The following is a 26,567-nucleotide window of genomic DNA, read 5'->3' as shown; positions in this document are numbered from 1 at the left end:
TCAATGCAGTTCTGCTTTATATGTGCACTTTTCGAATCATCTCTGGCTGCGTTGCGGCTGCACAGCGGGCCCGCAGATATCAGTCCTCCGCACCACGGTGGGTCAGACATTCACGGCGGAGGAGCTGGAGGGGAGGTAGACTGGAACGCAGCCGCTTATTCACTGCACGAAGGAGCAGCAGCAGCAACAGCCAGAGCAGCTGTCATGTGAATCAGCTGGACGAACAAGGAAGGGGATAAACAACAACACTCTCTCTTTCTACTTCAAGGTAAACACTGCGATTTTCTGGGAAAACGTGTGTGATATTTATGTGTAAAAATTGAGCACCCCCTTTGTGGATAGTTTAGTCCCAGTTTAATATAAAGCTGTGTTGTGTTTCGTGACTCCTGTGCAGCATTATCAAAGCTACCAGCAGCTAACCCTCTTAGCGTTGCCAGCTAGATAAGTTGTGGGCACCTCGCACCGTGTTTCCCGTCATTGCCCGTGTGTCTGTTGAGTGTAAATTACACGATACCGATAAACCACATACGCTTTGAATAAACAGAAGAATACATTAGCTGTACCTCACAAAGTCACTAAGTGGTGGGGTTAGCAACGGGCCCTGTCTGCAGCCACCTTGCGAGGGACATTTAAATCCCACTGACTCGTGCATTAACTTAGCCAACGTTATAGCTAGGCTAGCTTAATCCTTAGCTACGCTTTCCCTTTCCCGTGTACTCCATCTCTACAAAATCCCGCTGGTGAGACGGGTCCCATGAACACACAGTAAATGCAAGGAATAAGCAGTGACCCCGTGGCGTCTAAACACTCGTTAGCTGGTCAACTGTGCCACCAAGCGCTGCTAGTTCAGCCATTACTGGGCATCACAACAAAACGTAGGCTAGCTGGCTAGTTAGCTAGCTTTGGCAGACAACAAAGATCAGCCAGGCTACACACACACTCGTACAGCAATAACACAATAACCCACATTTTAGTGCTCCCACAGTAATACGCGTTTTCATTGACACATAGATAAATTATGTAAATTATTGTTCTCCACGCAAAATTATTGTTAAGATGTGGGTAGTTTTAAACAAAAGCTAATAATGTAAACACGAATGTTTACATTGGCTTGATGCTTTAAATAATGTATATAACATTTAATTAAATAATCAAAAACAAAACCATAAACTTGTTTCAGACAGTGATTTGCTTGTTGCATAATCGTATCGCACGTCATTGAGGTGAGATTTGCAAAGTGAAGCAGTGGTTTGGAGAAATATAAGAGTGAAAATCACCCTCGCTGCACTTGGGGCAACGTGATCCTTTGTTTGGATGCACCCACAGTCAAATCGGAGTTGGGAGTGGGATGGGACAAAAAAATCTGGAAAGGGTTGTTCATCAGAAAGGATCAAAGGATCAAATCGACATTTGTTGAATCTCTACCTCCATCTAGTGGTGAACTTGTCACCAACACATAAACCAGCTGCCTCACTGAGAATTGCCTCACTGTCCAATTTAATTTAATGTAAATAACCTTTAGCACAGATTAAGTTGCTCTCAGTAGCATTTTTCGCTAAGTATTAGAGAAAAAGAACCATAATAAAGGCATCCTCTTCGTCAATAAAGCGTACTAGCATGAATCAGTGTTTCACTGCTCTAATATACAGTATCAAATGAAAAACATAATTAGTTACTAACTAGTATTTAATAACTAATTAACAGTATTTAAGAAATTTCCCAATGTTCCCAAATGTGATCTGACAACATAATCAAAGATAATTGGCAACCCCTGAAACATGCAATTCTACAAAATGAAATATAAATCTACAAAGCCAATTTGAAAGGGGAGAATAACAAGATACAAGTACATTAGATTAAGTTCATCACTCAAAGTAAATTACTTTCCAGTAACAAATTTCCATCTGTACATGATTCACAATATGCATTCAGCATTTTTCTGAATACATTATAATTCACCTTTAAAGACAGATGAAATTGATTATCTATTTTACTCAGTCTCTGGTTGTTATTATTATTATCTACGTTTATAATAATTATATTCTTTTTTTTCAGAATAAACTGCAAATAATAATGTCATTCTTTTATGTAGGTTTTATCTGGTGAGGCGGCAGGATGGCGGGAGCAGAGGTGTACACCCCTGCAAACCCCACCTGCAAGATTATGACCTTCAGGCCCACCATGGAGGAGTTCAGGGACTTCAACCAGTACCTGGTTTACATGGAGTCTCAGGGTGCACACCGCGCAGGCCTGGCCAAGGTAGGGAACAGTTTCAGTCCTGAAGTTAGTCAATATTTCCTCTTAAGCAGGACCTTAAGTCGTCTTGTTTGTCCCCCAGGTCATTCCTCCTAAAGGTTGGAAGCCCCGTCGTACCTATGATGACATAGATGACCTGATGATCCATGCTCCCATCCAGCAGATGGTGGCTGGCCAGTCTGGGCTCTTCACTCAATACAACATCCAGAAGAAGCCTCTTAGTGTGCAGGAGTTCAGGCGACTAGCTAACAGTGACATGTGAGCAATATGGAGAATATATAAACATCATTTTGTGTCTGATTATTTAGATAGAAGGAAAATGGTCATGTAGGATGACGTGTTACATTTAAAGATTTTGATTTGTACGTCATTCAGTCACAACACTACTGCTCAGGCTGTTTTTTTTCTTTTACTTTTAATGAAAGACTAGAGAAACAGCCAAAAAAGTTAAAAGATTTTCTATAAAATTAAAAAAGGTTAAATAAAAAGGTTAGACCTTCAAATTAAGTTTCTGATCCCATAAACTGAACATTTGATTGAGTTGGATGATGTTGATGTATTTTTGCACATGTGTATAAATAAACCATATATGAATGCAGTATAAAATGAGACCTCTTTATCCTCCACAGGTACTGTACACCCCGCTACCTGAATTATGAAGATCTTGAGAGGAAATATTGGAAGAATCTCACGTTTGTCTCACCAATATATGGTGCGGATGTCAGTGGCAGCCTCTATGATGAGGTAGATGGCTTTTCTTCTCTTTTTGTCGCATATTATTTACATTAAGGGTTTGTTTATCCACACTACTTGTTATTTAGTCTGCATGTGACCAGTTTAATTTCACCCATTTCTTGCAGATTCAGTTTTGTAAAAGTGAAAGTAAAAACATTAAATGTGGGATTTGCTGCCCATATCTAACTAATTCATGATGTATGGTAAATTGTGCATTTAGTCTGGTGTGATAGGTTAATCATTAATTACAATAAATTGCTTTATTATGCAGGTTGACTGCAAACTGTACTTAATTTGAGGCTTTTTAGGTATTTTGCTATGACAAATGAGCAGTTCTAACAAAATGTAGTCTGTATACAGTGTTTATGGGTAAAGTGTATAATGTGTTGCTGTAATAAAGCTTTAGTGCCAGTGTTGTAGCTGAAAGCCTTCTTCATACTAGGCTTGAATATAATAAGCCACTGAACAGCTTTTATCCTCAAGCACAACACATTTTTCTTTTCTACAGTAGGAGTTTAGAGGCATAGAACAATCAAACTGACCATGTTTTAGAGACTCAATAGTGTTGCCTACATTTCTCACTGTCACACTATGGATGCAATTATTTTAAACTTTGTCAGGTAAGTTTTCCAGTATTTTTTTTAATAGCGAGCCGCAGGGTCCATGTGAGAGCTAGCCTACCTGGAGCACAATAATGAGTTGTGCTTCATGTTGCGTAGATGACAGTGTTTAAATGACCCATTCCTTAAACATCTCTTTTACTTTTCAAGGATATAGAGGAGTGGAATATTGGCCACCTGAACTCCATCTTGGATGTTATTGAGGAGGACTGTGGCGTTTCTATCCAGGGAGTCAATACTCCATATCTATACTTTGGCATGTGGAAGACCACGTTCTCCTGGCACACTGAAGATATGGACCTTTACAGCATCAACTACCTCCACTTTGGCGAACCCAAGTCCTGGTTAGTTTGGGACAGGGATCTAGGTACAGGGGATAAACGCTTTGTTACACAGCTGTTAACAAAATGTAATATAACAAACCATTCTGAAAATCATAGTTTACCTGTAGCTTACGTTACACCAGCCTTCAAGAGTACTTTCCTCAAAAAGGCAATCCATGGTGTCAATACTTAAAATTTTTGAGGATTTTCCTCATACAATTCATATATAAATTTATTTTTGGTCTGCCATGTTAAGCGCTTATCTGTGTTTCATGATTACATTATTTGTATTGTATTTCAATTTAAATACTAGTGGGAATAGCATTGGCAGAATATATCAATTAAGGGACATGACTGCTTGTCTAGGGAGGAAATGTGTTTGCAGCTATGCTATTCTCCAATGGTATAAACATATGGTTTGATTTCCTGGGAGCTGTTTATCTTGTCTAGACAGTGGATGAAGGCTGCTTGTCATGTTTTAACCAGTCAATCCTACATCACATATTTCCATAAAAGGGTCCAGCGCATATGTGTAAAATGAGGTGAAATTATTTGAATTGAAGATAAAATAATTGTACTTATTTTTTTCCACATGTGTGCAGTTACATATTAGTTGTTATTTTTTCATAAACACAGAACTAGCCCTTTTTTATTATAAATAAAAAATATTTTTTTATTTGATATAAGGAAATGCATCAGCTCTTCTGAGGCCACCACAATGGAACTAAATATCTTTTCAGTTTTGCAACTAACTGAAGGCGACATAGGTTCTCCAACACACTTGGAAGGGTGAGATGAGGGATATTCAGCTGCAACATTCAACTTCACCAGTAAAATGATTAATGTATGCATCACCAGTAGTATTTTTACTATTACCACTCTCTCAAGCTTCATATGTTTCTGTTTGGAGAAGCCTACTTGTTGTGTAGGGCATACATTGTTTTGACAGTAGGGATCCAAGGGCAGAATTATTGGACAGAGTAACATTTTGTCACTAATATTACAGACAGGGACCAGGGTCATTTAGTGACTAAATTTCAGCTGAAACATAAGGGATATACAGAATATATGGCAACATCAAGTCAGAATCTTCACTGCAGACTTCTATTTGGTATTTGTTAGGGTGTTTTGTATTGTTAAACAGGAGAGGAGATTGTTTATACTGGAGCATCATGTTAAAATTATTTAGAGGTGAAGAATGCAGGTAGATCAAATTGAAAATGTTCTATTTTTCTATGTCAGCTTGGTTTGCTCCAGCCCTCTCTCTTTCCTTCTTGCCCTGGAGGGAGCTGTGCTCATTAGAGCGGTGAGCCCTGCAACCCTACAGGGATCAGTGCCACAGACAGACAGTGACACACACTCACACACATACGTACGTACATACGTAAACTCTTTCATCTTTCTCCTATTTTGACATCTCATCCCTGGAGGGGAGCAGCTTAAAGATGCACCTCTCTCCTTCTCAATCCTCCGCTCCTCCTCAATCCCTCCAACCACCCATGTCACCTCTACCTGAGGTTGCCTCCCATTCTCACCATGTTTCTTCCTGGTAAGCTGACAGTTGATATGATGATAGAAGTGCCACAGACCTGAGGGCGGATGGTGCAAGTCAAATGGAATGCTTAGTCACACCTTGAGGGAATTTTGTCACACTCTGGGTTTCTCCATATACACTTTGGGAGTTTAAATTAAGATTGCATCAGTGATGCAGTGGAATAAGGTCTAAATATGATGTGTGTCAGTGGTTGTTATTTTTGTTGTTAACTAAGACAGTCTGGCTCATATTTTGAAAAATTCAATTGTGAATTAGAAAAGACACAGGGAATTTTAGTGTTTAGGTGAGATCAAAGGTTGTATTTTTCTCTATATTGTAAAAACTGAACAATAGTGGTTTGCTGGAAAAGGTTAATCAGCCATCTTGCAATTATTCATTCATCTGCCACTTGATGGCAGTCTTGAAATTGCAAATCCTCCTTGAAAGCTTTGCTGCAATCTTGAGGGTGCAATACTGTTGGCACAATGAATGTTATGTGTTCAGAATTTCACCCACACACTGGAAAATAACAAGTGTGCCTGTCTGTATTGTCTCTAATAGGTATGCTATCCCCCCTGAACATGGGAAGAGACTGGAGCGTCTGTCTACAGGTAAAATATTAATTTACATTTTCTTTGTATCCTTCATATGAATGGAGAGGGGGTGGCCATTAAATTACTATTAAATAAACATTGCAGCTTACATATGGAGGTTTGCATTAAGCAACAAGGTGCTGAAGATACAGCATGGTAATAAGGTCTGACTGCACACATGCAAAAACTGCCACTAGCGGAGGTGTAAACCACACAAATGTTTCATGTATTGACAAACCATTTAAGGAAATTCCATACTGTAGTGCATTGCACTAAAATGTGTAATACATTGCATTTACAACATAATAATTCAAATGTAAATTATTATGTACTGTTGAATGAGCATTATTATCATTGTGTGTGGTTGTTACAGACAACAGTAGGGTAATGGAGGTTAAAGCAGTTTGTAACAAGCTTTCACTAGTTTTTCATATTGTAGTATCATTGCACACTGAAGTTCTTTTTATCCTGTCTGAACACTTTGATTTTGAATAATTTTTTTATATTGTATTTTTAATGATATGTATGTTCATGTGTATATTTCTGTCAGGTTTTTTCCCCAATAGCTTCAAAGGATGTGAGGCTTTTCTTCGTCACAAGATGACTCTAATCTCCCCCTCCATATTGAAGAAGTACGGCATTCCCTTTGATAAGGTAGGGTTCAACCTTCTTAAAATATTGCCCTCAGTCCTCTTCTTGCTGTTTATACCCTTTATTTACCAGCATTATGAAGAAAGCTTATCTTGCCACTGACTTAAGGAGTGCTTCTATTGGTTTATATCTGTGGTGGCTTTCTTTGATTGTTTTATTTCGTTTGAAAACCAAAAGTTCAGCATTTGGATCATATCATGTCTAATGAACATGTTTCTCTCTCTTTTTCTGTCTCCCTCTCAAATATGAACTGTCAGATTACTCAGGAAGCTGGAGAGTTCATGATCACCTTCCCATATGGCTACCATGCTGGCTTCAATCATGGCTTTAACTGCGCAGAGTCTACCAATTTTGCTACTTTACGATGGATAGACTACGGCAAGGTGGCCACACAGGTAGCAACTTTCTATTATTTGTCATAAAATATTCCATACACGCAATTATTAGAGTGTCTTAGATTTCATTACAATACATTTCAGTTGTGAACTAACAACATCCCACTGTAAAGAATAGGTTGTAATTATGACTCATTAGGAGACACAGTTAATGATTTTCTAAAGCAGATACTGCATTTCTCATCTATTCTTGCTCCAGTGCTCATGCAGCAAGGACATGGTGAAGATATCTATGGAGCCTTTTGTGAAGCGTTTTCAGCCTGACCGTTATGCTAACTGGATGGTGGGCAAGGACTCGACAACTATTGATCACACACTTGCCACTCCCAGTACAACACCGGAGCTGCAGACCTGGTTGCAAGGACGCAAGACCAAACCTTCTAATAAAAGGTACATAAATTGTACTTGTTAATTGTGCTATCTGTGCTTGTGGGATGAAAATCTGGAACAGGAGGGGTTGTGTTTTCAAATGAATAATGCCTTTTTTATCAGGATTATACATTTTTTTTTAATGTAGCATTTGAAGATGCTTTGAATGGGAGTAATGAACTCAAGGCTAGTTGACTGGTGGCCTTGGTGAACTGAATATTTAACATCTTCAAAAGAAACACCTGTGTCCCAAGTCACAGAAGTCACTTGCTTTCATTGCTTACTATTACTTATTACCTCTTACTACTATTACCCTGGGGGTATTGTGTCCAGTTGTCTTTGATCTCTCTCCCTTTTCTACAGCAGTATTCTCCCTCGTATGCGCTCCAAGCGCCTCAGAACTACACAGGAGCCTGTTGGCCTTAATGCCAGTTCAACACCGAGCAGCAGCAAGAGGAAAGGCCTCGGTGGTTCACCTGCACCAAAGGTGCGAAGGTCTGCAGCAGCAACAAAGTGCAGGGAGGATGACAAAGGAAAGAAAAAGGAGTCAAAGCACAACCAGAATCAGATCTCTGTTCAGCTCTCTGGTAAGAGACAGACTGACTGACTGACTCACTGGTGCTGGAAGACATTTGACTCTACTTTGACTTGAAGAATGCACTTGCTGGTCTGATAGTGAGTCTTTGTGTGTGTATTATCTAAACTTAGTCTGTCAGTGTGCCTGTTGTCTTATATTTCGGGAAGTTCTCTCAACTGAGATCTGTGATAACTTTAATTGGTTTAATTGATGGTGGATTTTTCATTCAACCCCCCTTTTGTCCTCTACAGATCCATGCAGACAGATGTGTGTGGTAAAGGTAAACCGTGTGGAGAGTAATATTTTTGGACTTTCCAACAAGGAGCCATCCCATAATCTCCATTGCAGTCCACCTCCTTCCCCTGCATCACCAGTAAAGACCGACCTCAAGGCAGAGACAGTCACTCATATTGACCCTCAGCACCTCTCAGAGTCAGGAGTGCCAAGCAGGACGTCCAAAGTACTCTGGCCTGAGGCTACCCAGATGCAGCCCAGCATTAATGATTTCAGGTGTTGCTCTGTTGAACCACAAGAACTCTCAATTTCTCAGGACTGCTTATCACCCGAAGTCCCTCACCTGGAGGCCGACTCACTACACTCATCCTCCCACTCTACAAGTACTTCTGCAGAGACCGAGATGAACCTGTGTCCTGCTGACAGTGAAGCTCAGATAACTAGTTCCTTATGTAAAAACGACACTTTATGCCCAACACCAAATGCTGACCGCAGCATGGACACACATCCTGAGCATTACACTATTAACACTGCTAAAGCAAAGGAAAAGGACAAAGCTGTAGATCCAAAACATATCAATCCACCCTCAACCACAGATGCACTTTATGATCTTAAAACTGAGCCAGCAGAGGGGGATAGTTTCACATCACATGGCTGCAACTTAGAAAAAAGGAGCAGTGAGGAAAACCTGCCCCCTCCTCTGTTGCAGATGAATGCAGTGGATATGCCACAACTCACTCCAGAGCTTGCAGAAAAGGTTGAAATCTGTCCTTTGCCACCTGTACTGACCCAGGAGATGCCCTCCCTCACCCCAGCTGATGTCAGGTTAACTGATGCCCCAAAGTCTACACTGAGCAGTTTTCAGGTTGCACCTGTGCTACAACGGGAGACAACAACTGGCTCTTTGTCCTCACATGGAGCCAGACAGGAAGAATTAATGATATTGAATGAGTCTCCTGCTGGAAAATATGCCAAGAATTGGCATTTAGATTATCCATATAATTGCAAAGTGGCAGCAGTGTCTGATTTGGAGGGAAACAAAATAACATCTGGTGGTGCACATGGAATGCTACTAATCACAGACATTACAGAAGAAAAGGGGCGTTTAAAGTTGGAAAATGTTACTCCTGATCAGAGTGATGCTACTCCTGGCCAGCTACTTGTGAGTGTTATACCTCAAAAAGAGCAGAAATCCATCTTAGCGAGTAAAGGTGACTCTAAAGTCCCAGCTCAAAGATACAGCACATCCAGTCTGAGCACAAACAGTAATCCTTTAGACCCATCACCTTTATTATGCACTCAGAGTGACAGCCACTCAGATTTAGAACTAAACAATCCGACTACATTTTTGCCTTCACATTGTACTTCCCATAACCCATACATTGAGCCCAAGCCATTCTCCAGCAGCATATGGAAAAACTTAAACTCCCAGAGTCCTGCAGTACTCATCCAGAGTCTGCATTCAGAGCTCCCCTCCAACTTCACCCATGACCCACTACCTTACACCATGTGGACTGAACCTCAGTGCAAAGAAGTCACAGACCTGGAGGACCCAGACCAAGAGTCAGAGAACCAGGAAGAGGACAGTGGGCCTCTCACCTGGGCTCAGCTCGAGCCCACCTCTCTCGTGTCAGTTGGTGCCTCAGAGCCCCTGGGGATTTGTGGGGATTATGAGCTCCAGAGAGGGGATGTGGATGGAGCTGATGCCCTCTCCCTGTGCAGGGAGCTGGGGAGACAGAGGGAGGCAGAGGGGAGTCACTATTCAGACACTGTTTTATCTCTTGAGATGAGAGGAGGGGAACAGGACACGGTATCTGATATGGATGAAGGGGGATCTGATGGCGAAGATGAGTTGCAGCAGCAAAATAGTGCCAAGGGAGAGAGCAGCAGTGACTCATCTGATGAGGAAGGAGGAGGAGAACATTATACAGTTAACTATGACTGTGATGAATCAGGCCTGGAACCTGGGGAGGTTTGTGCTGTGAGTGATATTATGATTTATTTTTCATTCACAATAATACACATTTGTCTGTTGCCAATTTTATATGTTCAAATACATGTATATCGTCCTTTAATCCCTTTCATGCTAGTACCCTGCCCTGACGATGAAGAGAAGTGCAAAGAGCTGGCGCCACCCACTCAGGAAGCCAACTGCACGGGCTGTACCCACTGCTGTCAAACAACAGGGCACCAGTGATGATGGTGGGTACATGTCTCTTTGACAGGGTTCACCCTGCATTACCTAGCTGTTTAACCAACTTTAACCCTAACCTGGCAGTAACCCAGTACTTCTCATACAGTGGTTAATACAGATAAATAAATAAATATTATCAGGTTCTCAATAGTATTTCAATTCGGGTTGGGGGGGGCATGAAAGAAAATCTGTCCACTAGGGAGCATGACAGAAAATAATGAAGGACCACTGCAGTAACCTAACCTTAACGTAAACCAAATTTGAACTATTCAAACCTGAACAATGAAAAACAGCCTTAACCCTCAAAAAGCTGTTCATAATAAAGTGTGAACAGATGAAATTAGTGCTGATTGCTTGTGATCAGATCACCCGAGACACATGTTGGTGTCAGGTCTGAACAAAACCAAAAAGAACATTTGAACAGTTATAGTTGTGGTTACTGTGGCAAAGCTGAGGCACTGTGCCAGAAACCATGATCCTTTGACTTTTTCTGTGTTACATTGCAGTGTTCCACAATGTATTTGGCTTTTTTCTTTTTTTTAGACCATTTGGGTTTGTTGAACAAAGTCCTGTTTCAAACATTCTTAGAAACCACACTATGTTCATTGTTTAAAAAAACAATGAAAAAAACTAGCAAGATGGTATTTCTAAGGCAAAGAACTGAGGTTGTGATGCAGGTAATAACAAAGCAAAACTTCTGAATATTAAGTCATGTCATATAACATTTATGTTCTCCCACAGTGTAACTTTTATAACCACTGAACCATTCCACTCTGTGGTCCTCACTTCCCCTTCTCATTTTTCACGTTTTATGTCCCCCCAAATGATTCCTCTGACGTCAATGTGCACATAAAGCAAACAGATTTAGCTCTCAGGCCTACCACAGTAAAATGACCTAGTGATAGATAGCCTATTTGTTTTCATGGTTTTAACAGGTTGGGGGGGTCCATTAACAACAACTAATGTGCAAATACAAAGTCATATTCTGCATCTCCATGGTTGTGGGAAAAAAAGATGAATAATTCAGCAGCCATTTTAGTTGTTTATCCCCAAGAAAGAAATGACCATGAAATGACCATGGCTGTGAGAAAGCTATTTTATGATAAGAGCTGTTAATCATTTTGTTTATTTTTATAAACAGACAGGCGCATATATATTGCAAAATTTTCAGGGCACTAGAGGAAATTGTCGCTACTGTAGATGGATTAGATCTTACTAATTTAGTAGTAAGTTTGTTGATGCTGCAGAATTGTGAAAATGATGCTTGCTGTCGTTTTAACATTCAGGTAACTTTATAAATCTCTCAGATTTATAATATTATAATAAATAACATGTTATTAAAAAAAACCAAAATAATCTTTCTGATTTGTAATGGGATTGATTAGGAAACTGAGATTGTTGCTACACAGAAATGTGATAACAAGTTTGTAAAACTCTATTTTGTCTCCACTTAGAGCCCCCTGAGGCAAGCCTGGCAGAGGAGGAGGAGCAGGAAATGGAGGTGTGGGCAAAGCCGCTCATCTACCTGTGGCAGAACAAGAAGAGCTGCTTCACAGCAGAGAGGGAATACAATGCACATGCAGCCACTATGCAGCCATACTGTGCTATATGTACACTCTTCATGCCCTATTATCAGGTGAGTGTTAAACATGAATATATAATACGTATTATTTTGTGTGTTTGTATCTAAAATTCATTATAGTTCCATTAGTGCATATTTTCTGAAAGATGACCCTTGTGAGGATATCTGCAAACATAGCATAAACACACCTTAAAGTGTGTATCTCCATGCCACTTTCAAGCCACATTTGGACCATTTGTCCATATGGACCTAGAGATAATTACTGCCCAAATACAGAGTGATTTACAGTAAACTCATGGGTCCTGAAATTTAAGAATAGAATTGGACACTCTAAATTGACCATAGGTGTGCGATTGGATGGTTGTTTGTCTCTATGTGGCCCTGTGATGGTGTGACCCTGCCTTTCACCCTATGTCAGCTGGGATTGGCACCAGCACTCGCCCCCCCGATCCTAATTTGGAGGACAAAGTGGTACATGATGAATGGATGGATGGATCTTCGTTTTATTTTATTTACATTTAAAGCTTCAACTCTGGAATTTGTATACATACAGTTGCATTTACTTTTGCTGAGTTGTATCAGGTTAACATAGAGCAGGGGTCACCAACAGGGTCCCGTGGGGCATATTCTAAAAACAAAATATATCTGCCTCCTAAAATTGCTTCCTAAATTGTTAAATCATTGCTAATATTTATTGTGATGAATCATTAATGGATCAGACAGTGTCTTCACATGAATATCCTTAATCATTAACAACAATAATAATATATAATTAAAGGTAAACCCTGCAACTTTGTTATTTCAGAAGTGTATATCAAACTGGTAGCCCTTCGGATTACTCAGTACCCTTAAGTAGCTCTCAGTGTCAAAAAGGTTGGTGACCCCTGACATAGGGCATGGCAACATTTTTGGTTATATTGTTATTTTTAACAGTATAGAGCAACATCCTTTTTTTTTTATAACTGAATCAATTTTATGTGCACTGGGCTTTATGCACTTGTATGTGCAAGAACTAGTTTTTATTATGAAAGTATAGCCTCATTGATGCCTAGAAAGAATCATTTAAGCAGTACAACTCTCTGTTAATTAAATCACTAATATAAGGATAATATTGAGGCTTGTAAGTTATGGAGATCACTGTGTTTTTCTACAGCTTATTGTGCATGTAATAGTAATATGCTGTGCAGATGGGCATATTTTTCAGGGCAGTGGGAAAATATTCCCTTGCCCACCTTCCTGCGTAATACTAAAAATCACCCAAATGTTATTCTTCTTTAGCCTGAAGACAAAGCAGAGGATAAAAACTCTGCCACATCTTTGGACACTTCCATGACGTTTTCTCCAGTGGAGGGCCCCACGCAGCCCTGCGCTAGTCTGAGGAGGGCCAAGCCCCTCATACCAGAGATCTGCTTTTCTTTCCGGGAGCATAACTGCCCCCCAACTCCCACCAACCCTCTGCTGCAGGAAGATGGTACCTCCCCACTGCTCAACTGTCAGGGCTGTTGTCTACAAGTACATGCAAGTATGTATGAGGGAGTGAAGAGCAATTATTTTGTACATCTGACTTTTTAAGAATGATACCGTTGTTGAAAGTTTAATTTATAGTTTGTAAACCTCACAGTATCCGTATACCTCCTACCTCACAAATTCACTATCTGTTTTGTTTCTTCTTGTTGTGCTCGTCTCACTGTCATTGTAAGGAGGGTCAGTGAGTTTGAGTCTTGACTCACTCCATCTCAATGTTCCACCTCCCTCTCTGTTTCCCCTCGCTCCCCTCTCTGTGGTTTGGAGTGTTTTATTTCCCTCGTCAGCCGAATGAGGGTGAATCCTCTGTCTCTACCACACAAACTTCCTGTTCAAAAGTCCCCAAGCCAGTGCAACAAGCCCTCACACACTCTTAAAAACCCCACAAGTTTTTCAGTTCCCCAGTGTATTGATCCTTCAGTCAGTCTTCCAGACAACTGTGACATGTGTACACACACACTTGCTTTTTAAAGTTTTAAACCCACGGTCTTGAATCCATGAGACCATTTCCTGACACTAGTTCTGGTGTCACCTCATGCTGGGGGTCCACTGGAACTGTAGGTGTTATGTGTGGACTGCAAAAGTGCTTAACAGTTGTATACTGTGTGTGCACATGTCCTGGCTTTGTACTGATTTGTATGACCGTGTGGAGGTAGAGTGTGGTTAGGTGGGAGTAGGAAATGAAGTGTATGTCATTTGACACTGATGAAAAAACCACAAGTTGGGTTTTGAGAATTGAGACCCATCAGTAAGTACATGTTGATATTGCTTTCCCTAAGTACTGTTATCGGAACTCGCGAGAGGAAAGCGAGGTGAGCTCAGGATTTATGTTTGGGCTGTTTTGATGGATTGTGTGGGAAAAGAACAGAGACACACTCAAATATAAAGTGTTTCTTAGGAATAAAAATTCCCTTAAACTTTTGTTTGTCAAGCCTCTAACCCAAGACTTTTAACCAGTTGCCAGCTCCACAGAGAATCATACTTGTTTTTGTTTCATATTTAACTTTTGTCTGTTGCACTCTTCTAGAGAGTATTTACTTTGTATAGACCACTTCCAATTCCACATCAAGGGCAACAAATACTGTTTTAGCTTGTGTTTTACATACAATGTCATGCTTGGCAGTGCCCATCAGTCACATCAGGTCAAGCAGCACAAGTTTCTGAAACTAAGCATACTGTCACACCAGTGTAAGTCTTGCATCCTGCAAGATCCTTGATTCGTGGATGAACACACAAACATTAGATGCACACGTACACCATCTTTTCCTCCTTCGTTCTCTGCCTCTTGTGCTTAACTACACCAACATTTCCAATACACACACATGCAAACCTTCATGTCATGAAGATTTCCATTTCCATTTTAAGTTTGCAATGCTGTTCATTTCTGCTTGGAACCACCTTATCCCCAGGAATCTATGGAAACAATGTGGATGTGGCCTTTAAAGTTTTCTTTTTTTTCTTTGTTTAACTGTGAATAGTATAGTGCATTAAAACCATGTGTCCAGGTGAGAGTGAAGAGGTTTAGAATTATTTTAGTGAGAATGGCGATTGTCACTTTAACATACATTGTCTTACTTTGGCCAAATTTTCCTCTGTCTCTTCCACTTCTAGGTTGCTATGGTGTTGCTGAAGATGACATCAGTGAGCAGTGGTCATGTGATCGCTGTACGGACGGAAGCTTTACAGCAGTAAGAAACTTTTCCCTTATCACACTTACTTTCTGTGACAGTGGTTTCCCAGGAATGTAATTGCATAGGTGCAAGGCCGTTGTGCAACATTGCTGATGAAAATAATTCATTTGTGCTCATTGTCTACTCCCCCCCACCCCCATTTCTCTTAAATTAAATGTACTTTTCTTTTATGGTTTTGGTGAATTACCGAACCATAATGACACATTTAAGTTAACTGTACAGCTTAATAACAGGTGGCCCAACACCTGCCTTGAGTGTAAAATTAATCGCCCTTTTAACTATACAATATGTTTATGTTTTCACGTGGTCTTCACTTGTTTTACAGTCATTTATGCTGCTTTTTGTCATTGCCAGATGTTATTTTCCCTAAATGTGACCATGTACCTCACATAATGTCGTCATTATATGCAGGAGCTGACTTTAGCATGTGTTAGGTTATGACAGCTGATACTACTGACTTCATTCTCTTTGTTCTTTCAGGAATGCTGTCTCTGTAACCTCAGAGGTGGAGCGCTCAAGAAAACCCAAAACGACAAGTGAGACAAGCTTTTGCTCTGTGATTAACTTTGCATACTCATCTCTGATCTCCAGAGTACAGACAAATGAATTGTTTGTTCGACTTAGTCATTATAATTTAATAATTTGTTTGCTTTTATGCGGCGTGCGTGTGTGCGAGAAGATGGGCCCATGTGATGTGTGCAATTACACTGCCAGAGGCCAGGTTCAGTGATGAAGCCAAGAGAAGTCCCATTGACACCAGTAGAATCCCCATGCAGCGATTTAAACTGGTGAGGACACACACACACACACACACACACTCGGACATGCACGCATACGCACAGATGCAGTACTGGAATTCCCCAGGTCCTTGAGGACTGGCTCAGTCTAATTAATGAAGTGTTCACAGTTCTAATTAACAATGTGAGACGAACATGCCCGCAATCAAAGCTAGATAATTAACCACTGGTGGGTGGGAGAGGGATTGTGAGTATGGCTATCGTTGTGTGGTTTTTTTTGTCTTTATGTGTGCGCGCGTGTGCGTGTGGGCGCTTGCTTAATGAGAGTGTCTCGGCAGACCTGACATGGTGCCTCTATAGTTAGTCTTGTGCTGCAGGCACCATGATAGCTCAGCATAAACTGGTGAGCTATCATGGTATTGAAGAGGTACATCTTTGCACAAGATGGATAACAGAAATAAATACTGCTATCCATTCCCAGCTTACATTAGTGGCTCCCTACTGACCATAACATTTACAGGGAAGCTCAGTACTCTTAAGAAGGTATTTGGTTGATCATAGCTCTGTAAAGCTCACAAAGACACTGTAGCAATGGCATGAAGGCATAATTCATATACATGAAATCATATATTTGAATATCAAGCTAAGTAAAATCTAAACCTCATTTCCCTTTGTTTGTCGTTTGTTAGGTCCATGAAGCTAAAACTAATGTAGTCTATTAAAACATCTTTGAATTTTATACAAAACAAGACTTTTTGAAGATCTTTGAACCTAAAGAAACAGAAAAAGGCATTTTCATTATTTTTATGATTATTGAATAATTATGACCAAAGGAAATAATAGTTAGTTGCAGCCATAGTTACCAAGTTAAAACCCCTCTACACTCACTTTATTAGGTTTTCCTAATTTCCACTAGTGTGAAATAATAAATAATAGAAGATGACAAAAAGCTAGCTGAAGGGGGATTAACAAATGTTGACACTTTTACTCTAAAGGTTGAATAAATACACAAAGGTCCTTCACTATATTACTACTACATTTTTTAACATACATTGCTCCATGCATCCACAGAACAACCAGTCAATCGATGTTCCTACATGAATGTGGCCCTGGAAATGGCTCAAGGGGAAACGACTGCACTGTCAGTGAATGGGACACTAACTTTGTGGACACATAGCCATTACCCACAGTGTATTTACAGGGATATGGTTACTATCTCCTCACCCCAGATTGAAATTAAGCTCATTTGGGTTTGAAAGCCCAAACCACATACAATATCTGTAGTCCACGTTCACGGGCCAAAATCTAGACTGGAAAAGGTTAGTGGCTCATAAGAATTCTCTGACTTGACCATTTTCATGCTTTTTTTGTTAACAGCTAAATGAGCACTTTCTTCATTTAGCTGTTAAGTTTGTCACAGTGACAATTTTTGCTTGACACCACAGATTGAAGTTTATTTGGCAAAGCAGATGTTTTGAAAAATCGCACACAAGAATTGCTCTTTTTTTCCCACTGGGGTGTCTGATCTGAAGATGCGTCTATGACAGCAATCTGTTTGTTCCCACTACATCCTGATGCTGACTCGTTACTTTCTGCTGCCATGTTTACACTAATTAACATGTTGGTACAGGTGATTTTCAATTGATTGATTAGTGAAACAGATGGCTCTTAAGTTCTCATTTCAGGCCGAGCGCGAAATTAACTCCCATCAAACGTGCTGTCATGGCAAAAGCATTTGTGCTAACATAAAAAGTTTGTCCTGGATGGTTATCTTTAGATTATTCGTCCACATGATTTGTGTCCTTACTGCGTGATGTGTGTTCAGAGTTTGCATTGGACCCATTGCTCCTGCAGCAGCCCAGTCCATTCATAATTTACAATCGCACATCACACATGCACAAAAGCACGCACACATTCATAATTTACTGTGGGAATGTTCTTAACGCTTGGTTCAACACAAGCGCTTAGATACACCTAGGAGCAGATACACAGATGAGTTTGGCTCCTTCACACAAACTCACTCACATTAAAACTATGTAGATACATTTACATAGCTTCAAGATCTTATATGCATTGTTTTTGCTTTGTAGCCAAAACATGTAGACAAATACAAACAAACACTCGCACACAGACACACATACTGTACCTCTGCCTCACACTCACAGGTCATGTAGCATACCTCTCAGTCTTATCATGCTGGCCTCAATAGACCAGACAGTCAGGCCAGTTCATCAGTGCAGTGCTGTCCTTAATGGACGAGGTATGGGAAAGGCTTCATGAAATGTGGGCCAAGTTAGTCACCAAGAGAAAGAACTTCGTGAAAGTCCCACAGTTCAGAAATAGAGGAACAGCAAAGTGTGAGAAGCTTCATTAATAAAAAAAAAGAAAAAAAGGGGGATGAGGTTAAGGCTTTTTTTTTTACCAGCAATTTAAAATTAAACATTCACATTGCCTCTGGGACTGAAGAAAAGAAGACTTCTCTGAGATGAAGAGAAGGCACCTCCTGATCTTCATCTGGTATCTGAATGAAGGAGATTAAGCTGATCATTGTAAAGACAAAAACAGCCCTGCTCTCTAGGTTCAATTTAATTAATTCCGACAAGGTTAATTAATTAGATCAAGCTATTGACTTTCCAAAGAATTGAACAAATGGCATTTATTTCAGAGGCTTACCAGATAAGGACAGAGACTAATGACTCCCACACCATCACCTTCTTATCCACCTATCAAACCCTTTGCTTTGCTTTTCAGGACAATGAACATAGTAATTACAGATACATATAGGAATTGAAATATTTTAATGGCATTGTCAATATTTTATTATCTCTGATCTGGAGTCAAGACGCACCCGGTTCTTCTATGCATATGAAATGGTGATATGACTGTTAACATGTCAAGAGACCTTTTGGCTAGAATTCATATTTACTCATAGGTAATTCTCACTTGAGTTCCCTTAATGCACTGCTGCATCCTTTTGGGACTTTGCCTATACACAGACTTATTACTTGTCAAGATGTATGGATATTTCAGAATGAATTCCCAGGTATTATGCTATAAATAAATCACCTTCAAAGAGATGTAAAACCATACCTCGGGAGAGAGAGGAAGACCACGGATGGGGGTTTTATTTTGAGGAGAGTAGGGAATGGAGTAAGTGGGGGCATGCAAAAGGGGTGAGAGGAAAGGGGAGCGAGTATAATGGGAGGATGTCGTAATTCTTTCCCTTTAGTGGGAGAGTAGAGGAGTAGTGGGACATGTCACAGTAGTGGAAATGGACTTGATGGGCTGTTTGGTGCAGAAAACCAACTGAAAGTGTGTTTGTGGATGCATAGTAGTGTTTGTGCGTATGATGTGTTTATATGTATTGTGCCTTCCTGTGGCGCACTTGTGTACTGCTCACAGAACTAAACCACAACGTTGCAACACTAGTTTGTTGTGGAAACCTGAGATGAGGTCATATGATTGGTCATTTTTGAGGCTTTCCTTGTATTTTAGCAGTGAAATAACAAGACTCTGCGGAGTATTGCAACTGGGCTTCATTTATACTATCATTGTTTTTGCTTATACCACCATATCCAGTGTACCAACAGTGCTGTGAAAAGACTCCACTATTTGGAGAACATAATGTTTTTATGGTTTTAAATAATGTTAAAGGTTCATGTCGCAACCCAGCAATGATTCACTTTGTTTCTTTTGTCTTTAATTCACTGCTGTTTCCCTTGAACCCATATTTACCATCGAAGTGAAGATACAGATTTAAAATCACTTTTTTTTTTACTTGTTCCAAAGGAGGAATTGGACAATGTCAGGTGTCCTTCACTGCTACAAAGTTACTCAGTCTCAAAAGCTTTTACTTATTGGTCTAGCGTTGATATTCTACAAATGAAATTTTAGTCCCTCAGCTTGTATGTTCACAGCAAAACAAGGCACAGTTCATCCAAATCATTACATTATTACACACATCAATATGCTGATATGAGGTGCAGAATGAGTATTTACTGTATCACCAGACTTTTCCTTCTTTTATTGTAGGAAACAATACTATTTACACTATTTAGCACGTTTGAATTATGTGTATGTATGTATTATATTGTGAGTATGATCATGGCACTGGCTAGTGTGCACTGCTTTGATAAAACAGGATATTTACTCCAAGATTTTACTCTAAGGACGTTTAATTAAGACCTTTGTTTGAGTCTCCAAACTATAGCTTGGTTCTGGTCAGGCAAATTTGGATATTTAGTATAATCTCACACATAACCAGTGTAAATAAAATAATAAATAAATAAAATCTGCAGTGATCAGTAGCGATAGAAAGTAGCATTTTTACCATTTCATATTCTTTAAGTGTTACTGCCATTTCTTCATGTTTTGAAAAATGCCAGCACATGCATCACAGTACTTTCTCAACTTCTTTTCTTACTTTTTGAATGGGTCTGAGCTGTGCATCTCATCTCTGGAAAGTCATAAACAGGCAGTTCCTAAATCAGACTTGACTTGCCTGTAATCTGATCACACAAGCTCTAAATTGCCTTTATGAAACAGATTAATCCTGGGTTGGTTTGATGGGCTCAATGAAGAATTTTTCCAATCCCACTCTTTTGATAATTTTATGGAAACTTGTCCATCTGTTTTGTACTGTGTTTGTTTTATTTTCCCTACAACCGTTTCACTTACTGAAAAGTCTGTATTGTTTGTATGAAATATTAGGAATTGGTGCTCAGCTCCTGTCTAACATCAGTGAATTCAGGCTCTTATTGATGAGTGCTCGGTATTGACCGTTTGCTCCCCGTCTGTGTTCACAGAAGTGCATCTATTGTCGTAAACGCTGTGCGGGCAAGCGACAGGCAGGTGCCTGTATCCAGTGCTCATGTGGGCGGTGTCCCACCTCCTTCCATGTGACCTGTGCTCATGCTGCTGGTGTCGTCATGGAGCCTGATGACTGGCCATATGTTGTGTCAGTCACCTGCCACAGACACCAATCACGGAGTTCGTTAGCTGTAAGTTAATGGTTTTATCACAGTTTACACTTTGTTTTAATCAGCTTGTGCTCGAAATGGTTTATTACTTTATTTACCTTTTTACAACACAAATTCAAATTTAACACATTGCTGTTGTGAAACTGTAAGTAAAAGCTGAAGGGATAATTTGAAATGCTTTACTTGCCATAAAGGTTTAGTTCACTATGATCCCAAAAACATTTCTAGACTTAACGTCCAGGTAGCTCTGGTTTGTGTTATGTATAAAGTAGTTCCATTGAAATCTGCCCACAGGGAGGTCATAGGATTAACCAGTTACAAAGACGGTGTCATTGTAAAAAAAAAAAAAAAGCACTTTACACTGTTTCAAAAAAGAAATGTTCAGTCCTGTGAACATTTCAAACTAAATTACAATTGCCTCTGTTGTACTGGTTTGGACACAGGTGTCCTAACCTTATTAAATGAAACCAAAACTGCATGTGAATGCACACCAATCAGCCATGTATTAAAACCAGAGGATGCCTGTCAATGGTGTGCGTTCAACATAAAGTAGTACTGTTGAATGCAGGTAAAACTATGACAAGAGCCCAAAAGCCTAAGACGACGGTCGGAGCATTCATGAGCAACGGCGGCTTGTTATTTTCTTGTCTGTCTCCACAGGAGACAAAGAGCTACTGTTGCAGCCGAAAACAGCCGAAAACGTTGATGCTGGGTTTGATAGAAAGCTCATGCAGCCGTGTGTGTGTTAGAGTGCTCAACTTGACCTCAGCCACCACTGAACTAGTTAATGGATCATTAAATGGTGGCCTCAATTAAAACATGTTTTCGGGAAATCATCTGGTAATTCTCAATTTAACTATGCCTTGGTGCAGTATACCACCAGACACCTTCAGCGATCTTGTGGGGTATGATACTTTGACACATCAGAGGTGTTTTGATGGCATGAGGAGGATCTGCACAATTTTAGGCTGGGAGCTTCAATGCTGTGGCTGATTTGTGTTTTATAATTTGGGTATCATGCATTCAAAAGTGATGATATCGATTACAGTGGAACATTTTACTGTGTTACTTGTCATACATTAGTCTAATTAGAACTCTGTCTATAATAGAAGCAGCGTGCATGCCAGTCGTCCATCTCGCTGGGTCAGACGGTGATCTCCAAACACAAGAACCTGCGCTATTACACGTCCAAGGTCACAGAGATCACCTCCCAGATGTTTTACGAGGTCATGTTTGATGACGGCTCCTTCTCCAACGACACCTACCCCGAGGATATAGTGGTGAGACTATGTTTCATTACACACAGGTCCAGTAAGATCACCTCCCAGTTGGTTTTAGGGCACACCTGATATTACATTTTAATGGAGCTTGTTTCTTCTGAGACTTTTCTGTTTTTCTGGAATTGTACTTGCATGAGTGCTTACCTTTAAGCTTATTTAAACGTCCTACTTTAAGATGGATGCCAGGGTGGTTGAGTGTTTTTTCCTCTTAACCTTTTGGCACCTAATGTGAAACGACATGGCTTTCTGAAAAGGCCACTTAAATGAAATCAGACTGCTGTGTTGTCATGGCAGCAGTAGATAATCACCAACATGGCTGTTGTTGAGGAGTAGAAATTAATGGCTCCTTTCAAGTGATTATATCATAATAACAGAGTCTCACTTGCTGAGTTCAGGACGTAGCTGTGACAAACACGCCAACACACTTGTGCGTGTTACTGTATTAGTGAGGAAGTTTCACTAATCACCTCCATCGAGGAGTTTATGGATTTGTGGTTGTTTGTCTCCTTGTCTGCACGATTACCCAAAAACTACTGAAGCTATTTCCATGAAATTAAAACGAAATGTGAAGGTGTGGTTCATGATCCATTGAGGAGCACATGGAGTGGATCTGATGAGGGGTTGGATACAGGATTTTTGATGGGGTGTTTTCCAGAAAGAAATTTGCATGTTTTTGAAAATGTATTTGTGGTTATCTGTATTCAGTTGCTGTGCAACTGTTGTATTCATCAGAAATGAATGTTTGCTGCAGTAAGGCGAACAAATAGAGTTTTTAGCTAAATCATCATTTGTCATCGTCGTTCTTTTGCATTTTTAGAGCAGAGATTGTGTGAACCTGGGACCTCCTGAAGTGGGAGAAGCTGTACAAGTGAAATGGCCCGATGGACTCTTCTACGGTGCCAAATACCTGGGATCCAACATTTCCTACATGTACCAGGTACACTGAAACACACTCTGGACATGGACATGACACAGTTTTACTGATGTAATCTCTTTTTCTGGCATTTGTGAATGAAGTTTGCAGCTGCAGGCAAAAGCAAAAAACTGATTGAACACCTTCAGTGCCAGAATTGTCGATGAGACGAGATGGAAGATAAAGGGAGGATGAAAGACATAATTGTATATAAGAAGCAGAAACTATTCAGTGAGGTTAAAAGCAGATGGGGAGCGAGAGAGAAAGGCGCAGAAGGATGAGAAGGTGGTGACAATCTGCATTATTCAACCTCACTGAAATATTCACCAAGCAAAGAGTCTCGCAGCTTCCACTTAAAGCTTTATTTAGTCGAGTTGGGCGTCAACCATTAGTTATGCACAAATGCATCTGTGACGCACACGCCGAGTGGAAGATGTGTCCGACTTCAGGAGAAGGCGGAACGAGAATTTTCTTTTATTCAAGGTGCGTTTAGGTATAAAAATAGATTCCAGCTGAAATTTGCTTCCACATCCGCGCTGCATTAACACTTTTGATATGTTTCTGTTTGAAAAGCAGAAAACGGTTCGCGCTGCATGATCGGATCGGTTAGATTTTCTGAGTTGTATCACTTCAGAAGTGAAAAGTTTCTACACAGTTTTCCTTTGTAATTTACGATGAGAGAAGGACGGGACAAAACACTGGAAATACACATTTGCATTGTCAGTGAAGTAGTGCTTTAAATGATGTTATTCACTGTATTATCTGGACCTCCCCCCAAAGTGCAAAAGTCTAAGGCCACCACTAGTTTTGTTCTTTATCAACGCTGTGACTATACAGTATAATTATGTCTCAATCACTTTATTGGAACATATCCAGTCAATACAAAATTTAAATCTACAGTTTAAAATGTCAAGTTTAGTGTCATATATTTTTCTTAACGCCTGTGTTTTGAATGATTTTGCAAGTATATTATTATAGTAATGATAATAATAATAATAATAATAATGATAATGATAATGATAATGATAATTAATGACAAAAGCTAGATTTTCACATGTGATCAGTGGAAATAATATGCTTGGGTCTGTGCTTGGGTGAATGATGGCACATTGTAAAGCATTTTTTTTGAGCTGCGTGGATTAAATACAGAATATTTTTCATGTGGTCTTAGGTGGAATTTGAGGATGGGTCTCAGGTGCTGGCAAAGAGAGAAGATGTCTATACTTTAGATGAAGACCTTCCAAAAAAGGTGAAACGTAGACTTGTAAGTATTAGGCTTACTGGGAAACACACATTTTAAAAAATGTAATATACAAGGCATGTCATTTAAAAAAACAAACAAAAAAACTCTTCACCACCTGAGATGTTTTCTGCGTTACTCATTGGTTTTTCCTCCCTCGTCTCTCTCCTTACAGTCCACGGCGTCAAGCATGCGTTTCCAGGACACCTTCTTTACGACTCAGGGGGAGAGGAAACGACAGAGAACACCCAACTCACGCTTCCAGAAAGACTATGTGGCCCTGCCGGGCCTTCGTACAACTGCCAAAAGCACATGGGAGCAACACAGCTATAAAGGGAAATGATGACACAAACTAAGATCAGTGACAAATGAATGCACTGAAATGACAGTGGATTTACGGGGGGCGGGGTTTGTTTGTGAGTTTGTGTGAGTATAATATTGGGTCTACTTCCATCTTTTAAAGTCCCTGTAAAGTGATGAGGATATCTCTTCTGACTCTGTCATCCCTCAGACAAAATGTGATACGAACCATCTTGCCAAAAGTGTTAAAAAAAAAAAAAACTAGCCGTCAAATCATGTAAAGTTCAGCAACGACGCTGGCGGTGTGTCCACTGGAGCTGCCGAACACAAACTGGTCTACTCTCTTAAATGAGGACCAAACGTCAATCAGTTTTTTGTACATAACTAATGTCAATGCACTGTTATTAAACATCCTGTTCAACAAATGTGTAGAGATGCGACTTTCTCTTGATTTAGTCGCATCTAAAGCGTGTGTGAGTCGGCGTCCACGCTGTGGGAGTTCCGTCCTCTCCTAACACACTGCCACACACACGCACACACAAATTCTGGTTTACTCATTCAAATGAGGACCAATGTTGCTGTTTTGTTTATGTACAGAATGTTAATGTAAATGCTGCCTGTTGAAGCGCAATTTACATTTTGGAGGCAGTTTAATGACACACGTTCCACAAACAGAGCTGGATTAGTCCTCTCCTCCCTCTCTCCATCAGCAGCACCTGCAGCCTCACAGCAGGAGTCTGCTCTTCATTCTGTTCTTCTTCTCTACTTCATTTCCTCATCTTAAGGGATTTTGAATAAAGTGTCAGAGCTTTTCTGCGTGTTTTTGCATCGAGGTAAGACACATTTTTCAAGATAAAGACATCTCAGCTAGCTAGCAAACCAAAGGCAGTAGTGTGGGAGCAGGTGAACGGCAATCCACTGATAGTCCCGCTAATTATCGTTGCAGTGCATCATGGGGCCATATTTAAAAAAAAAAAAAAAAATCCTCAACAGAAGACTGGAGAAGAACAGTTTTTATTCTTTACTCAACAGCTGTATCTTTTATCATGTTTCCAACCACTATCTTCTTACATATATCATGTAAGAGGTGAATCTCTATCTTTGCTTTACAGGGACTTTAAAATATTTCCCACATAATAATACAATTGTAAAATACGCATCATTGATTGGTGGATGGATTCCGAGACAGGCTGGGGAAGGTTTCTGATTGGACAGCTGGACTCTTCTAAAAAAACAAAACACGGGCTATAGAAGGCATTGTTGCTCAGTGCTTTCACATCTGTCAGGGAAAATAAATGTGGCTTTCAATTGTCACGTCACCCTTTTTCAACAAAACCTTTTTTCTTTGTACAGGAAAAATTCAAAAGTGAGATTTTTCTAAATTGCTTGCCTATGGTAGCTTTTTAGGGCTTCGTTATTTCCAGTTTTGTTTTTGAATATTTATGCACTTTGCTTGTAGTTATTTTCCTAATGTCTTAACGTTTCCCCCCCCCGCATGGTCAAACATCGTCTCCTAACTGCTTCTGCTGGGCCCAGACTAGTTACACCACAATGGCTTCCTATATGAGCTGTCCAATTTGACATTGAAATTATTAATTAAAATAAAGACAAAAAAAAGAGAATGAATCAGTCACTTTGTAAGGTAAAAAGACTGAGACAGGAAGCCATGACTGTGTGTTGGATTCTGTGTCCTACTAATGTGAAATGCTACTGTTGCTCTGTTGAATCAAACATGTTGTTGAAATAATTTAAATTTGTATTTATTTTTTTGGCTTGCTATAGTAAAACTATTGCTAACTGCTGTAAGGAAAACAATAAACATCACATTGGTTTTTTAATT

The 26,567-nt window shown here is 39.9% G+C and overlaps 1 protein-coding gene across 5 annotated transcripts; it reads left to right on the top strand.

The window, feature by feature from the left end:
• Nucleotides 1-111: 111 nt before the first annotated feature.
• On the top strand, nucleotides 112-26,565 carry kdm4c (lysine (K)-specific demethylase 4C). 5 transcript variants are annotated; one of them, XM_044015436.1, is made up of 22 exons: nucleotides 112-268; nucleotides 2,093-2,259; nucleotides 2,339-2,514; nucleotides 2,886-3,000; nucleotides 3,762-3,955; nucleotides 6,030-6,079; nucleotides 6,612-6,715; nucleotides 6,970-7,107; nucleotides 7,307-7,497; nucleotides 7,840-8,063; nucleotides 8,305-10,268; nucleotides 10,378-10,489; nucleotides 11,936-12,117; nucleotides 13,342-13,585; nucleotides 15,199-15,275; nucleotides 15,759-15,814; nucleotides 15,958-16,066; nucleotides 20,821-21,015; nucleotides 22,107-22,274; nucleotides 23,092-23,211; nucleotides 24,359-24,451; nucleotides 24,603-26,565. In XM_044015436.1, the coding sequence occupies exons 2-22, from the start codon at nucleotides 2,116-2,118 to the stop codon at nucleotides 24,768-24,770; spliced, it is 4,824 nt and encodes a 1,607-aa protein (XP_043871371.1). In that variant the 5' UTR covers nucleotides 112-268; nucleotides 2,093-2,115; the 3' UTR covers nucleotides 24,771-26,565. The 5 variants fall into 5 exon arrangements, with proteins under 5 accessions (XP_043871371.1, XP_043871372.1, XP_043871370.1 ...); XM_044015437.1 differs by having other exon boundaries at nucleotides 22,104-22,274; nucleotides 24,359-24,436; XM_044015435.1 differs by having other exon boundaries at nucleotides 113-268; nucleotides 7,843-8,063; nucleotides 22,104-22,274.
• Nucleotides 26,566-26,567: the final 2 nt, after the last annotated feature.

Source organism: Solea senegalensis, unplaced genomic scaffold (genome assembly GCF_019176455.1).
Source record: "Solea senegalensis isolate Sse05_10M unplaced genomic scaffold, IFAPA_SoseM_1 scf7180000013451, whole genome shotgun sequence".
In the NCBI taxonomy this organism is placed as follows: Eukaryota; Metazoa; Chordata; class Actinopteri; order Pleuronectiformes; family Soleidae; genus Solea; species Solea senegalensis.
Note: the sequence above shows the minus strand (reverse complement) of the source record. Positions and strands in the feature narration are given on the sequence as shown.